Genomic DNA, 16516 nt, shown 5'->3' with positions numbered 1-16516 from the left:
AAATCCTGGTCCCAGCAATGGAACCATTTGTTGGCTTATTGGGCCCTAACCCAAGTTCGGAAGAGTTATTAGCAAAACAAATCCCGCAGCTACCAACCCTTTCGGAAACAGTCCACGGAGTGCAGACTGAGGTCTCACCCGAGGTAGCAAGGGAGGGTGCTGGAACTAGGTTTCTGAACCCTTGGGATGTCTTGATGTGGTCTGGAGGGGTCGCGAACCGTTCTGCGGCCTTGCGCCACTCTGTACTGCTATCGGACTTTTGCGTAGATCCACGCAGGTGCACTTTCTTATTAATGAAATTGTTACAGATCTGATCTTCTTGTTACAGTCTTTAAGCAAACATTTAACAATAAAACCTAGTGTGCGCAATCATAATTCTTTTAAAGACATAAACTCATATAACAGATGTATGAACCAGAATACAATAGATCCGTGATATTTCAGAAACAACTTATCTTTATTAATATCTTTGTTTCAGTACAATCTTCTTTCTGCCCTACGCACACAGCTGCAGGGGTCCGCGCACATAGTTGTGGACTCTATCAGGCCTCTGTGCACACAGCTACGGAGCCTCTATCTACCCACTAACACCCTTGACTCGAACTTACAGACGCATAACACTGATTACCAACCCATAACACATCAGAGCTCATTAAAAACCAAAAATTGCCTTCTACCCTTAGAGCCTCGCTCTATTTATACATTCCCATGGTCCGTGGACCATGGGCAAGCCGACTTACTTCCTATTATTCTATATTATTTTTGGGTGGACAACACTTGACTCGACCTATTACATTTTGCGCTCCATGCATTTCGGAGATTTACACTATTATTACCATAACTTCTAGGCTTTAAGCCCCAAAACCGTTACGTGGGTCCTCCGCTACCCAACACCACCTCTGCACCAGATTCCGAAATCCATTCGGAAAACAAAAGCTCAAAAAATGAAAGAAACATCCCAACAGACCATTGCATCCAGAAAAAGTATAGGCTAGTTTGAAATCCACTGTCATAACCCGAAAAATCCATGCCACCGACAACAAGATAACCATACCCCTACATGAAAATCCATGCATGTCCAAACCAGTGAGGAAATCACACGTGCAAAAGGTTACCTGAAACTATTCCTGCAGAAGTTGCTTGATCCTACTTTCCTTTCCTTGATCCTTGCTTGCTTTTCCTTTCCTTTCCTTGCTTTCCCTTTTCTTTTCCCCAAAATAGAGTGCTCCAAGAAAACTATAAGTGACCAAGAGTGAGAGAGAGAGAGAGAATAATGAGAGAGCTTCAAGCTTGAACTGACGAAAGGTTACCAACTGATCCTCATAAGCCTTTTTATGGATGAGGCCTCTAATTTCTTCATTTTCCATTATTTTCCTTCAATTTCCTCCTCACAAGCAACCTGTGAACTTTCACCTTACTTTTCTCCTAATTTCCTTTATTTTCATAAATAAATGTGCCAAAAATGCCTTTTTTCCTTTTAATGCCTTTGCCAATTTCCTTAGCCAAAACACACATCCAGTGATTCCCACTAGGATATATTTGCCCAATATTCAGCTTAGAAGATGTGTCCCTTAACCATGGTCTTATTTTTCCTTTATTACCTTCTATTACAAGAACTTTTTACCAGGGTTGTTACAAACCCACAACTTATACATGAATTCTAGAGCATTTATCTAAGCAATGCTTCTAAGACTAGTAACTCAACCCACCAAGGGCTTCCAGAGCATTTGTCCAACCAAGGCTTCTAGGACTAGTAACTCAGCCCAAGCTATTACAAGGCCACCATAGCATTTGTTCAACCAAGGCTTCCATGACTAATAACTCAACCCAAGCTAAGGAAACATTAGAACCAACCAAAACAAACAACGAAAGTAAACCCATAATCACCATGGCTATCCAGGAAATGGCAAGGCTATGAATTCCACTGTCAATCCAGGCCATTCACCATGCCAATGATAGATCACAACCAAGAAACCACATGCATATTTCATGCATGCCAAAACTAGTGAAGAAATCATACATGCAACTCGGTGCAAGCAAATCTTGTTGAGAAATGGCAACAAGAAATTCCAGTTTAAATTTGTCCATGAATTTAAACTGTGAATTAAAATCGACTTATATTCTCATAGAAACTTGTATATAGTTAATTAAGTTTAGTTAACTTAATTAGCTTAGGAATTTCGAGTTGGAAGTCTTTCTGAAGTCAAGTATATGTTATCCCTAAGTTTTAGGGGTCCAGTATGAGTTTGAATTGATTTTTAAATTAGATACCTTAGTTTATTGAGTTATGTTCAATTAAATTAGTTCCAAACTAGTTGAGGAACTAATAGAGAGTTAACAGTCAGTTGGTGCACTAGTGCATACACAAGTGTCACTCTAGTTAACTAAAGATTCCCTCATCAAAAACTCATTCATGTCGATTATGAGAAATACCCAGTTGAGACTAGAGTGCAGGGACAATGTACTATCAGTTATATCATTTACTGAGTTGTATAGATCATGCATATAATTAGAGAAGGACCTATGTTTGAATTGTGCGGTTTTGGAAGCATGAATTCCCTTTAAATACAGGTTATTCATCCTAGGAATTATGTAAGAGATTAGGGGCTTAGAGAGTTTCTGAAATTCGAATTTGCAATACATACTTTAAGACCGACAGATGGTGTTCTATGGTTTGTGTCTCGAGTATGCCTTGGAAGGAAGCTTAAGTTTTATAGCCTGGAGGGACAGAATGGAGGCTATGCTAGAGGATAATGGCTTGAAGGAATTCGTTGATCAAGAAATTCCTAAGCCAATAGCATCGGATGCACAAAATTTGGTCGAATGGAAGAAGTGTGTGGCGAAGGTGAGGTAGATAATCCTTGAGGGAGTTCGAGACCACATTGTCTCGAGTCTCCATGGCAAGGAAACTCCATATGATATGTGGAAAACATTGACGGACTTGTATCAGAACAAAAATGACCAAAGGAAATTGGCACTGAAGGACAAACTTCAAAAAATCAAAATGGAGAAAGGCGAGACGATTCCAAAATACTTAACCAAGTTCACTCAATGTCATGATGAACTTGGAAGTGTTGGAATTACGATTTCCGAGGATGATATGGTGAGTCTTGCTCTTCTACAACTCCCAAAGAGTTGGCATAGTTATTAGGACTCTATCGATGGTTGGGAGAAGCTGCTGAATTGGGAACAACTATGGTTGGATTTGATGGAAGAGGAGATCAGGTGGAACACTAGGGATGGCTCTTGATCAAAGACTAATGATGAAGAGAACTGTGCCTTAGCGATTAAGGCGAATAAGGGGAAAGGGAAAACTTCCCATTCCAAATTTGATTCTTATCATGGAGGTAAGAAGAAAGACATGAAAAATTTTAAGTGCTTTCATTGTCATGAGCTGGGCCATTTTACTACAAATTGTCCACTCAAGAAGTCCAAGAAGAAGTCCTCAGGAGGAGCGATAGGTGAGGCTTTGGCCTCTCAATTTGAATTGGACTTTTCCCTCATTACATGCATGGTGTAATCAATGATGGGAAGTGTATGGTACTTAGATATTGGATCTTCATTCCACATGACTGGCGAAAAAGAGTTATTTAGTGACATGGAGAAGAAAGATCTCCATATGCATATCAAGATGGGCGACAATGAAAAGTATAATGTTATTAGATTGGGCATGATTACTTTTCAGAGGGATCATGGGGCTCCACTCACCTTGAAGAATGTTATGTACGTGCTAGGGTTCAAGAAGAACTTGGTATCTGTTTCCATGCTTGAGGATAGAGGCTATGATGTGATCTTCTCGAAAGGAAAGGCGTTCCTTTGACACATAGCCATGGTTTAAGTAAATAAGATATGGATTCGAGTGAAGAATATCTATAAACTAGAGGTAGAGGAGTGTGTTGCTTTGAGCACAAAATTAGAAAGGGTGCAGATCTGAGATGTTGGCGAGTTCTGGCATAGATGATTGGGCCACTTGCATCATGGGGCTTTGAAGGTAATGCAACAGATCTCTACCAGTCTTCTCAAAGGTGCACTTGAGCTAGTTGATGCATGTAAGGGGTGTACTTTGGGAAAATACACTAATTCTTCCTTTCTTGAAAGAGACAGTCAAGCATATGCGATTCTAGAGCGAGTCCATTCAGATGTGTGTGGACCAGTCTCGACAGCATCCACGACCAAATAGATGTATTATGTTATATTTGTTGATGACTTTTATCGAAAATGTTGTATATTTTTCATGCAGAAAAAGGATCAAACCTTCACAAAGTATTTTGAGTTTAAGGCATTGGTGGAGAAAGAGTCGGGTAAGAAGGTTAGAGCTCTACGGAGTGATAACAGTGGTGAGTATGTATCAAACGAGTTTAAGAACTTATGTGCAGTGGAAGGGATTAAGCGGGAGTTGATGGCACCCCATAACCCTCAGCAAAATGGGGTGGACGAGAGGAAGAACATAAGCATAGTAGGGGTAGTGAGGGCGATGTTGCATGATCAGGGCCTACCACTAAAATTGTGGTCTAAGGCATGAAACACAATGGTTTATGTTCAAAATCGTAGCCCACATCGAATACTTGAGGTGAAGACACCAAAGGAGGCTTATTCCGGTAAGAGGCCAAATGTTGGTCACTTCAGGATTTTTGGATCATCGGTATATTTCCATGTGACCAAAGATGCATGGAAGAAGCTTGATCTGACAACAAATTTGTGGATATTTGTGGGGTACACTGATACATCGCACAACAATCGGGTGTACTTGCTGACCAATAGGATGACAGTTGTTCATAGGGATGTCAGGTTCGATGAGAAGAAGGCCATGCGATTTTCCCTTGAGAGGGAGCTTAAGCTACATGCAGATGAGGATATTTTAGCTCCTAAGGATAAGGAGCCTCAAATTGAAGTGGAGCAACCACATGTAGAGAATCTGGGAGTGGAGACATCCACTCAGGTAGAGTCTTCCAGAGAAGTAAGAAATCACACTAGAGAGGCTGACAGATTATTGGATGATGCACGAGAGAATGTGGGAGCACCCACTTCTCAGCGTAGGCAGAGGAGTTCACCTGAGAGGTACACTAGATACATGGCTCTTATGGGATAATGTGTTGTGACAGATCCATATTCCTTTAAGGAAGCAATGTAGCAACCAGTTTGAGTTGATGCCATGGTGGAGGAGTATGACTCCATAGTTCATAACAGTGTTTGGGATGTGCTCTGGAGATCGAAGGACAAGTTAGTTGTGAGCTCTCGTTGGCTTTACAAGGTAAAGCAAGTTGCAGATGGTAGTGTGGAGAAGCATAAGGATAGATTTGTGGCTCATGGCTTTTCACAAGTAGAGGGGATTAACTATGATGAGACCTTTGATCCTGTTGCAAGGTACTCTTCGGTCAGATCTATGTTGGCACTATCAACATAGATGGTTTGGAAGATACATCATATGTATGTGAAGACAACCTTCCTTAATGGCATCATTGAGGAAGAAGTGTACATAGAGAAAATTGAAGGTTTTGAGACCTTCGATCGTGAATCGCATGTGTGTCGGTTAAATAGAGCATTGTATGGGCTGAAGCAAACACCCCGTGCTTGGTACACCACGATAGATAACTACTTCACCGGTTTGGTGTCACGAAGAGTGAAGTGGATGAAAAATTGTACCACATAGTGGTGGAAGGTAAATTGCTGATCATTGTACTTTATGTTGATGATCTCATACTAACAAGTGTTGATCAGTTGATCAAGTCTTGTAAGGATGAACTTGTAAGAGACTTTGAGATGAAGGACATGGGGCTCATGCATTACTTTCTTGGCATGGAGGTATGGCAGGGAGATGGGGATTTGTTTGTGTCTCAGGGCAAGTATGCCAATGAGATATTAAGGAGATTCCACATGGAGAGAAGCAAACCCATGGAGACTCCTCTAGTAGGTAACTGGAGGAAGGAGGATGCTAATTCAGGGGAATTAGTGGAAGCTACTGTTTAAAGGAATCTTGTGGGTTCACTCATGTACTTGGTGAGCACACGACTGGATATGTGCTATGTAGTTAACCAACTTAGTCAAGCGATGCTTAGGCCAACCAAGCTGTATTGGAAGTCGACAAAGCATGTGTTGAGATACCTCAAGGGCACTTCTCAATATGGATTATGGTATAGGAAGATAGAGGGAGTGAAGCTTCAAGGCTTCACTGATGCAGATTGGGCAGGGAGTCCACTGACCGAAAGAGCACATCAGGAGGGATCTTTAGTATTGGGTCAGCAGAAGTTTCTTGGTATAGCAGGAAAAAAAATCGGTTGGAGTCGGTTCAGCAGAGGCTGAGTACATGGATGCAAGTCAGGCAGCATGTGAGGCCATCTGGATGAGGAAGATCTTGGTTGGTCTGTTTGGTCAGCAAATGGATCCGACAATGATTTAATGCGATAATCATAGTTGTATCAAACTCTCTGAAAATCCATTTTTTCATGATTGATCCAATCATATTGATATCTGATATCATCATCTCAGAGATTGTGTATTGAGGTTGATTATGTTGTTGGAATACATTCCCATAGAGGAGAAAGATGCTGACATTTTGACAAAGTTATTGTCTAGATGTAAATTTGAGCTTCACAAAGACGAGATTAGGGTAGCTGATAATCCCTTTCTTGTTGAGAGGGAGTGTTGAGAAATGGAAACAAGAAATTCCAGTTTAAATTTGTCCTTGAATTTAAACTGTGAATTAAAATCGAATTATATTCTCATAGAAACCTGTAAATAGTTAATTAAGTTTAATTTACTTAATTAGCTTAGGAATTTTGAGTTGGAAGTCTTTCTGAAGTCATGTATGTGTTCTCCCTAAGTTTTAGGGGTCCAGTATTAGCTTAAATTGAGTTGTAAATTAGGTAACTCGGTTTACTAAGTTATGTTCAGTTAAATTAGTTCCAAACTGGTAGAGGAACTAATAGAGAGTTAACAATCAATTGGTGCACTAGTTCATCCACAAGTGTCACTCTAGTTAACTGAAGATTCCCTCATCAAAAACTCATGCATGTCGATTTTGAGAAAGACCCAGTTGATACTAGAGTGCAGGGGCATTGTACTATTAGTTGTATGATTTACTGAGTTGTATAGATCATGCATGCAATCAAAGAAGGACCTATGTTTGGATTGCACAGTTTTGGAAGCATGAATTCCCTTTAAATATGGGCTATTCATCCTAGGAATTACACAAGAGAGAGTTGAGCATACTTGTGTGGAATTATTCTTGTGAGAACAAGCTTTGTATATTCACTCATATTTCTAATATATGCAATACAAATAGAGGGGTTTTGAGTAGTGGCTTTCTGTAGATACATCTTGTGTTATGTTCCATTGTTTTATCTTCTTCTTGTTCATATTGTTTTCATTGATCTATTGGCTTTTGCTAGTTGAAAGTAGAAGTAGATTCTTGTCCTGTGCTTTAGTACATTGCATGAGCTTCTGAATCCACATGATTTTCTACAAATCTAATGTAGCTACTCATGTTGATGTCTTCTTACGCTTTCATGCTCTTCCTTTGCCTTCTTGCTCCAATAATCCAAGTATGCCACACCCACAAAGAGTGCTCCAAGAAAACTCTAAGTATCCAAGAGTATGAGAGTGAGAGAGAGAGAGAGAGAGAGAGAGAGAGAGAGAGAGAGAGAGAGAGAATAATGAGAGAGCTCCAACACTGAACTAACAAAAGGTTACCAATTGATCCTCAGAATTCCTTTTATGGATAAGGCCTCTAATTTCTTCATTTTCCATTATTTACCTTCATTTTCCTCCTCACATGAAACCTGTGACCTTTCACCTCCTTTTTCTACTAATTTCCATTATTTTCATAAATAAATGTGCCAAAAATTCCATTTTGCCTTTCCAAAGCCCTAGCCATTGCCTTTGCCAATTTCCTTAGCCATATACAATCAAATGAACACCCCCTAGGATGTCTTTCCCAACATTCACCTTGGAATAAGTGTCCCATCGACCATGGTTATTGTTTTTAACTTTTATTACATGAAATTTTCACCAGGGTTGTTATAGATGTATTACAATTGCTTTCTTAACTAAGATCACCTTGCAAGTGCACAACCTATCTCTCTGCTCACTAAAGGCCTATGACACAGAGTTAGTCAAATTTTGCCTTGAATTGAACTCTTATTTCTTTACCTTGTTCCTTGAGGAATTAACCCCTATTATTTAGGAAATTCCTCTATTTGAATTGCACAATTCCTTAGGATGATCATCTGACTGCATGAAACACCTATACACTCAAGACTAGTCTACAACTGATGTTACACTGCCTTATAATCTCCACCTCAATAGGGTAACTCGAATTCTCTACATGCACTAGCTATTTTGGGTTGATTGATCAGTTAACTGGATGATCTGCGTTTGGACTGAAGTCCCACTACTTAACTCACATTCCACTAGTTCCTCCAAAAGTTGGAACTAGTTTAACTAAAAACAACCTAAGATAACTAACCTTGATTGCTACAAATTAGCAATCACACATGCATAACTTCTTCCAACTCAAATTTACTAAGTAAAATGGGTGACACAAGCCATGTCACACAAGTTAACATCATCGAAGTTGTCTGCTGATGTGGAAATTTGAATTTTCTCAATTTAATCAAGGAAAAATCAAATTGAGAATTTCTTGCTACATTTTTCAACACACTTAAGCAATGGTTTCAGGTAGGGCTTACAGGACCTGTTTTGAGATCAAAAACATGTATGAAAGTCTTTCAGTTTGAGGCATCTGCAAACTATGCTTTAACAATTACACATTCCAAGCTTGTGACAAGTGTTGCTTCAAGGATTGCAGTGGGCAGTCTAGTAATAATTATTCAGACATCATACTTCTTGTTACAATATCTTTTTTACAAGCCACACAAGAATGTTGGAGCTTTGTATTTTTCCTTTCTAGTTATGTAGTTAATATCTATGGGTGCCCATGGTGATAGAACTATCTTTGCCAGCTATCTTGAAGTTTATTTCTGGTTGCGAAAAAATATCCCTCCTAACCTCAAGGTAGTGTCATGGTGGAGCTATCAATTTACAACAATAGAAATAAAAAAATATGAAACTTGAGTACTTAGAGGAAACTTTTACAACATTTCCTTGGATAATGAGAATTTACAAAGATAAGCCACAAGATCTCTACCAAATAGACCGAAAAGCGATCTCGAGGCTCATTACAGAGTATCTCTATCCTCAAACCCTCGTTCACCATGGTTATGGGTCAACCACACAAAACCCTTTGCCAACGAAGTCCATTTTCTCGGCCACACACTGTTTACCTCACAGTGGGTAGAGTATCTATATCCTCAAACCCTCGTTCACCATGGTTATGGGTCAACCACATAAAACCCTTTGCTAACGAAGTCCATTTTCTCGGCCACACACTGTCTACCTCATAGTTGGCCCACTGACACTACATTGTATATCTATCATTGGCTCTTCATTCATCATGGTTATGGGTCAACCATGCAAAACCCTTTCCATTGAAATCCGTTTTCTTGACCATACATTTTCAATATCATAATAGGCTCACAAGCATTACATGGTATCTTTGTCCTTAGATCTTTGTGCATCATGGTTACATGTCAACCATGCAAAACCCTTGTCTTCAACAACACTTGGTCATCCGCAACTCATCTTCAACAAATACTTCTCTGGAGGGAAGTTCACACAATGGGGACCATTGTTTCCTAAGGGAGGAGGAATTATTTGAATGGAAATTTACCCATGGCGTTAACCCATCGTAATGTAACTAAAGGCCATAAATAACTCACCCATGGTATTATCCACCCATGGTATTTACCCATGGTAATGTAACTAAAAAAGGCTATAATAACTAGCCTCACTTTGTAAGAGGAGGTAGTCCAACACAATGCAGTTGCAATCATCATTATGATCTAATAAAAAATAGTTTTCTGATTTATTTTCTAGGTTGATTACTGCGTGGAATTATTCTTTCGCTTCCTAGCATGACAATTACTCAAATCTTGCCTCCCCAAAGACCTAGATCAATTCAATAACTTATCAAATCATGAATAGGATCCATAACTAGAGCACATAATTTAACCATACCTATAACTGTCATATAACCAAAATGAATCAATGACAAATCAATGATAAAATCAACACAATAACCAATACATGTGCTCATTGATCATAATAAGGAAACAATTCATATTAACATATGCAAATTCCAACCAAGTCAAGGACTTCCATGTACCACCCAACCATATATTGGGTTGAACTAAATATCTCCTTCAACCAATTACCCCCATGTCATATTCCAAGCATGAATGTGGGATCTCATGGGATAAATCAAAATAGAACCAGCCAAGGGTTCCAAAGGCCAAACCACCTCAAACCTCAACCACAGTGATTTCACCTAAACTAGTCCAGAAATCACTAACACCAAACAAGCTTAGATGCCTCCAACTTTCTTCACCATACCTAGAGGAATTTTCCTGTCTCCACCCATCCGTCAAGAGTTCCAGGAGAAATCCCATCTCTACCCTTCACCCTTGGGAATTTCCCAATACCACCTCACCAAGATCCAAAGTCTACTAGCCATCCAAAGCTTAAACCAAAATAAGGCATCCATAACACCATGGCTATCTAGGAAATGGCAAGGTTGAAACCATTGTCAATCTAGGAAAATCCCATGCTAATGACAACAAAGCAACCAAATAACCAAATGCATGTACCATGCATCCAAATCTTAGCAATGAAATCACACATGCAACATGTTACCTGCAATGTCCTCTTGATATAGATTCTTTTCAAACCTTTCCTTCTACTCCCTTGCTTTCCTTTGCTTGCTTGTCCAAATGCTTCCTCTCTCTTCACTTAGAGCTCTATTTCTGAAAGTGATCAAAAGTAGTGAAATTTTTCTGTGAAGCCTTTTATCATTGATGTCTAGTCTCTTCCTTCCATTTTCCTTTTTCTTCATTTTCCTCTAATTTCTCTCTAATTTCCTTTTCATGCATATTTGTGTCTCTTCATCTTCATTTTATCTTATTTTCCTTTATTTCTCATATTAAATTTCCATTTATTGTCTCTTTTCCTTTACCAATTTCCATAGACAATAATAAACCACAAGTGATGCTCATTATAATGTTTTTTTCCCTCCATTCAGTTTGGAGTACGTGACCCATGACCTTGGTTTAATTTATTTACATAGAAAATCAACCTAGGACTGTTACAGGTGCTTAGGGCCTCTCTTTATCAAAAATAATATGGCGTGGAAAAGGATTCTACCATAATATTAAATCTGAGGAGATGTGGGGGCGGGGGTGGGGCATTCTACAGCATTCATAAATCCTAATAAAATTCCTAGAAACTCTAATGAGTCTCTCTCTTTCAAGGAGGATATCAGAAATACTTTGGGCAAATACAAAAATATGGACCTGGACAGAACAACAAAAGGTATCTTGACATTTTCCAGTATATGTGTAGAGATCAACTTTAACAAAGATCTTCCTGATTGTTTTCTTTTAAAACAAGAAAATTTGTAGTGGATGCGGGCGTTAGATTATGAGAATACAACATTGAAATGTCGAACTTGTTATCAAACATGACACTTGTAGAACACTTGCCCACAAGCAAAAAATTTCCTAAAAAGGAAAAATAGGAAGCCCCCTAAGCCAAGGGAATGACATTTTCCTAACACTTCAGAAGATGAAAAATAAGAGCCTGAGGAAGATACCCTAAATACAAAAGCACAAACACAATCTGGTAGCCAATCAAATGGCAGAGTGGGGGATCAATCAACAACAATGGCTCTTATCTAGAAGGGTACTTAATCAACAAAAACCATAGTATCAGAGAAAAAGAAAGTGAAAACACCCACTGAAAATGAATCAAGGGCATAAAGAGATCTCATGTATCTAAGAGATCAAATTCAAACAAACAAGTCTCCCCGAAGGTAGATGGAAATCAAATGGAAATAGTAACAACCACTGGGTTTGGAGAAAGGTGGAGAAAAAGAAAGGAAAAAATGGGAAACTAAGTGGTTTTTGTCACACTTAGTCTCCGAAAATTATAATAAATCTTTTATATTTTTTTCTTATTTTTTTCTTTCTTCTTATTGTGCACTAGCTAACAGAGTGACATGATTGAATGCTTTCGAGTATCTACATAATGTAATTTTGTTCTTTGTTTTCAGGTTGAATAAAATTACAAATTTTCTCTTGAAAAAAATTTAAAAAAAGTTGATAGATATGTTTTTCATGAAATAGAACTTATGGAATTTTAATTTAATTATCAATAATTTTTAAGTGGATAGTAGGTATTTAACCTCCACAAAATATGCATGGAATATTTTTAATAATAGTCAAAATAAAGAATTGATATTTATTTCAAAAATAATTATGCATTTTTTAATTATCCATCCACCTATTTAAATATTATTCTTAAACATAAAAATAATATAACCTCACCCATACTAAATTTATTAAAAATATTAAAATAAAAATCTCAACGAAAATAATAACCAATAACCTTTTACCTAAAAAAATATTAAAATAAAAAACTCAACGAAAATAATAACCAATAACCTTTTACCTAAATAAAGCAAGCAGAGGCAAACCCCTTACCCACATAAGGCCAGCGTAAAGAGAGCTTACTCAGACATTGGATTAACCGAAGCAAGTAGATGAAATACATATGTAAGGAAATTCGTAATAGATATGGGGATGTGCTTGTTTTGTTTTTATAAATGCATTAATAGTTATAGCGAATATGCTTTGTTTTGTTTTTGCAAATGGAAAGAGGTGCACTTATTATGCCATGAGAATGAATTGTATGGGTAAGGAGTTGGACTAAAATAAAATAGATAGAATTGAGATTAGGTCAATTAGGTCAGGGCTTTATTTTTCTTCTTAAATTTTCACACATTCTAGATTAATTGAAATATTATTAGTTTATCTTTTATATAAATTTTACTTCATGTAATAGTGTGAGATTTAGGATGTTTAGTTATATAAATTATATATTTAATTTATATGGTAAATCTTTATTTTCATAATTAACAAAACTCATAATTTCACAATTCTTTAACTGTTATTTATAATATTTCACATTTTAAAAAAATTATCCTAAATTATAAATTAAGTTAATTTTGAAATAAATATATATTTTTTTATTAGTCACAAATTTAGTAAAAACTGATCAAAATTCAAATTACAAAATCTTATTCATTTTACCTAAGCAGTTGTCTATAATGCGATTTTTTGGAAGCTTTTTTGGTGGGTTTTTCGGTCAAATCCCGTAGTAATTTATTGGAATCGCAAGTTTGATAGCTAGTTTCTGCACAATCAAAGCGTCCCAGGGGTTTTTCAGGGTGCTGAATCCAAATATGCAGTTAAAAACCCATTTTAAATAATACAAATCAAGATTTAATCTCAATTTTTTCGGCCGGATTCCATCGTCGGAATCTCCAAAAAGTCCCATTATAGACAACTCCATTTCTAAATCATGAAAACTTCCAAATTCGTATATCTGCCAGTTTTAATTATTGTACTGAATTTTTTTTCAAAATTAAAGAGCTCTCTAAATTATATTTAACACCTGGTCTAAGTTACAATTTTGTTTAAAAAATAATAAAAAATTTGGTAAAATTTTAGTAAAATTTTTAAAAAATTCAATTATAATTTTCAAACTTCAATATTTTGGATTACTCAACGTTCTTAATGGTATCGAATCTATTTACCTATTAAAAAATGATTTACATTTCCATACTCAAATTTTATAAAAATATTTCACCAGATTATAACAAACAAAAAAATCAACATCTCCCTCTTAAAAAAAATACTTGAAATTTCCATACTCAAATTTCATAAGAATATTTCACCGGATTATGACCCAAAAAAATCACCATCTGAACTAAATTGTGACCTCCTAAACAAAACACTTAAAAAAATCATAATTTCAAATAATTTCATCTCATCCCCAATGTAGTACATCCCAAATTATCATCAGATTAAATGTGGGGTATGCCTTAGCGGGTGTGTGGTTGAGGTGAGGAAGAAAGAATTTGAGAGAGATTCGCGATGAGATAACGAAAATATAAAATCCAATGAGAACTGGCCACGACATGATGGGTTTTATCCTCATTCCACAACTCATATCCTCACAATCTGAACAAACATCCAACCTCTCCTGGTATACTCCAACATCTTCGGCACCTCGGCATTCACCGGCAGCAATGGCGATGACAATGGCGATGGCAGGAGTATCAACCTACGTTCCCACGGGACTGGCCAAGCCTTTGCGAACGCCCAAGAACCCGGCGACCTCCCTGTCGACCACGTTCAACGTACCCCACTGCAAACCCCGAACAGTGTGCTCCGCCTCGGAAGAGAAAAACAAGAACCAGAGCAACAACAAGTCGTCGAATGCGTTCGCCAACATATCCACGGCTCTGGCTCTGGCGGCGGTGATGGCGGCGGCTCCCGTGGTGGCGCCGTCGGAGGCGCGCGCCGACATCTCGGGGCTGACCGTGTGCAAGGATTCGAAGGCGTTCGCGAAGCGGGAGAAGCAGACGCTGAAGAAGCTGGAGAGCAGCCTGAAGCCGTACGCCTCCGACAGCGCGCCGGCGCTGGCCATCAAGGCGTCCATCGAGAAAACGAAGAAGCGGTTCGACAGCTACAAGAGCGGGGGCCTGCTGTGCGGCACCGACGGGCTGCCGCACCTGGTGGTGAGCGGTGACCAGGCGCACTGGGGCGAGTTCATCCTCCCGGGCGTCGGATTCCTCTACGTCGCCGGCTGGATCGGATGGGTGGGCCGCAGCTATTTGATCGCCGTCAGGGCCGACAAAAAACCCACCCAGAAAGAAATCGTCATCGACGTTCCCGTCGCTTCCAGGGTTCTGTGGAGAGGAATCATTTGGCCTCTCGCTGCTCTCAACGAGGTCAGGAGCGGAACCCTCGTCGAAGATGACGCAAATATTACTGTTTCTCCCCGCTAGATTTTATCCCACATTTACAGAGAAAGTCAAAACTCAGGTATGTAGGATTTGTATGTGTGATTTTCGTAGGGCTTTTTTTTTCTTTTTTTAATTAGCGCTGCCTTGCTTTTGTTTGGTTTGCATGATGGAAAATTCTTTGTACCCTTTTAATGGCAGATGTCTTCATATTTTCCTCTGTAACTGCAATTTTACTTTGGCGATCTTCTAAGAAACGGCCACTGAATCGATGGAACTTGTTTTGACTTGTATTGTGTATATTGTCTTCTGCGGTCTTCCAAACATGATCCGCCTTGAAGGTTAATCCTGTGTTGATATAAGGTGTCATATCATGAATACAGGACTGCCCATTTCTCCATTACAGTTCAGTCATACTTACGTGTAACAGAGCATAATTTGCAGACATGTGCACATTGGTTTTGTATTCTTACAAAAATGGCGATATTGCTTTCACCAATTGGATTTACTTGATATGTCTGCGCACACAATTATTCTCTCTCTTATTTTTTTTTGGTATTGAGAATTAGGATATATCTATGAATGAGAGAGATTAATTGTGTATATAGGTAAAGAGAATTATGAAATTAAGAATTGATTTTCTTATATAGGTAAAGAGGATTATGAAATTTAAGAATTGATTTTGTATTTAGTTATTTAAAAATTGATTATGCATTTAGTTAATTATATGTATTATTATGGGTTGATTTTATTGATAAAGTATAAAAAGATTATGAAATTTAAGAATTCTACGAACAATTGGTGGATAAGAGGAGTTTTTTTTTTAAGGCTTTGGTTTTTTTTTATTTATTATTATTAGGATTGATTCTTTCAGTATTTTCAATTTATTAATTATTTTGTTTATATTTTCAATTTCTTAATTATTTTGTTTATAGCTAGGTTAAGATCTTTCCAAAAACTCAAAACTTGACTTGATTATTAGTGGTCAATTCTAGGCTCTAAGTATATAGCTATATTTTTTTTGTTCTTGGATTACCCCTCTTACTCTTGCCACCCCTATTATGTGCGGATTTTATTGATGAAGTACTCCAAGTATATAGCTATATTTTTTTTGTTCTTGGGTCCCGTGGATTACCCCTCTTACTCTTGCCACCCCTATTATGTGCGGATTTTATTGATGAAGTATTTGTGTTAGTATTTTTATATTATATAGGGTAATATATGTATTTTTTAAATTTTTTTAATATGTATATTTTAGAACCGGTTTTAAATTTCAATTTAATTATCAAAAATTGGTGAATGGTAAGTATTTAACTTTTATTAAATATTTATAGGATATTTTTAGTAATACTTAGCATAGATGGTTGAGATTAAAGATAATTATGTGATTTTTCTTTTTTTTTTTCTTTTCAATTTAATTTTAAAAAATATATATTAAAATAAAATATATTTAAAATATTTTGAGTTTGAAATGACTAATGAATTTCTGGTATGTGGTATTGATAAGTCATGTGGTAGGTTAAGACTCTGCATGGTAAAATGGAAGTGAATTTCAGTGATTAAGAATATTGTTAGATGTTTTTCTAATTAATATAT

The 16516-nt window shown here is 37.4% G+C and overlaps 1 protein-coding gene across 1 annotated transcript; it reads left to right on the top strand.

The window, feature by feature from the left end:
- The first annotated feature begins 14188 nt into the window (after positions 1 to 14188).
- LOC149206729 (photosystem I reaction center subunit III, chloroplastic-like) lies at positions 14189 to 15419 on the top strand. Its single transcript, XM_089395541.1, has 2 exons — positions 14189 to 15002; positions 15122 to 15419. The coding sequence occupies exon 1, from the start codon at positions 14204 to 14206 to the stop codon at positions 14963 to 14965; it is 762 nt and encodes a 253-aa protein (XP_089251667.1). The 5' UTR covers positions 14189 to 14203; the 3' UTR covers positions 14966 to 15002; positions 15122 to 15419.
- The last annotated feature ends 1097 nt before the right edge of the window (positions 15420 to 16516 follow it).

This window comes from Pinus tabuliformis, chromosome 1_2 (genome assembly GCF_031772625.1).
Source record: "Pinus tabuliformis cultivar Carrire ecotype Pingquan chromosome 1_2, CPIR1, whole genome shotgun sequence".
NCBI lineage: Eukaryota > Viridiplantae > Streptophyta > Pinopsida > Pinales > Pinaceae > Pinus > Pinus tabuliformis.
The sequence above is the reverse complement of the archived record's forward strand: the minus strand, read 5'-3'. Positions and strand labels throughout refer to the sequence as shown.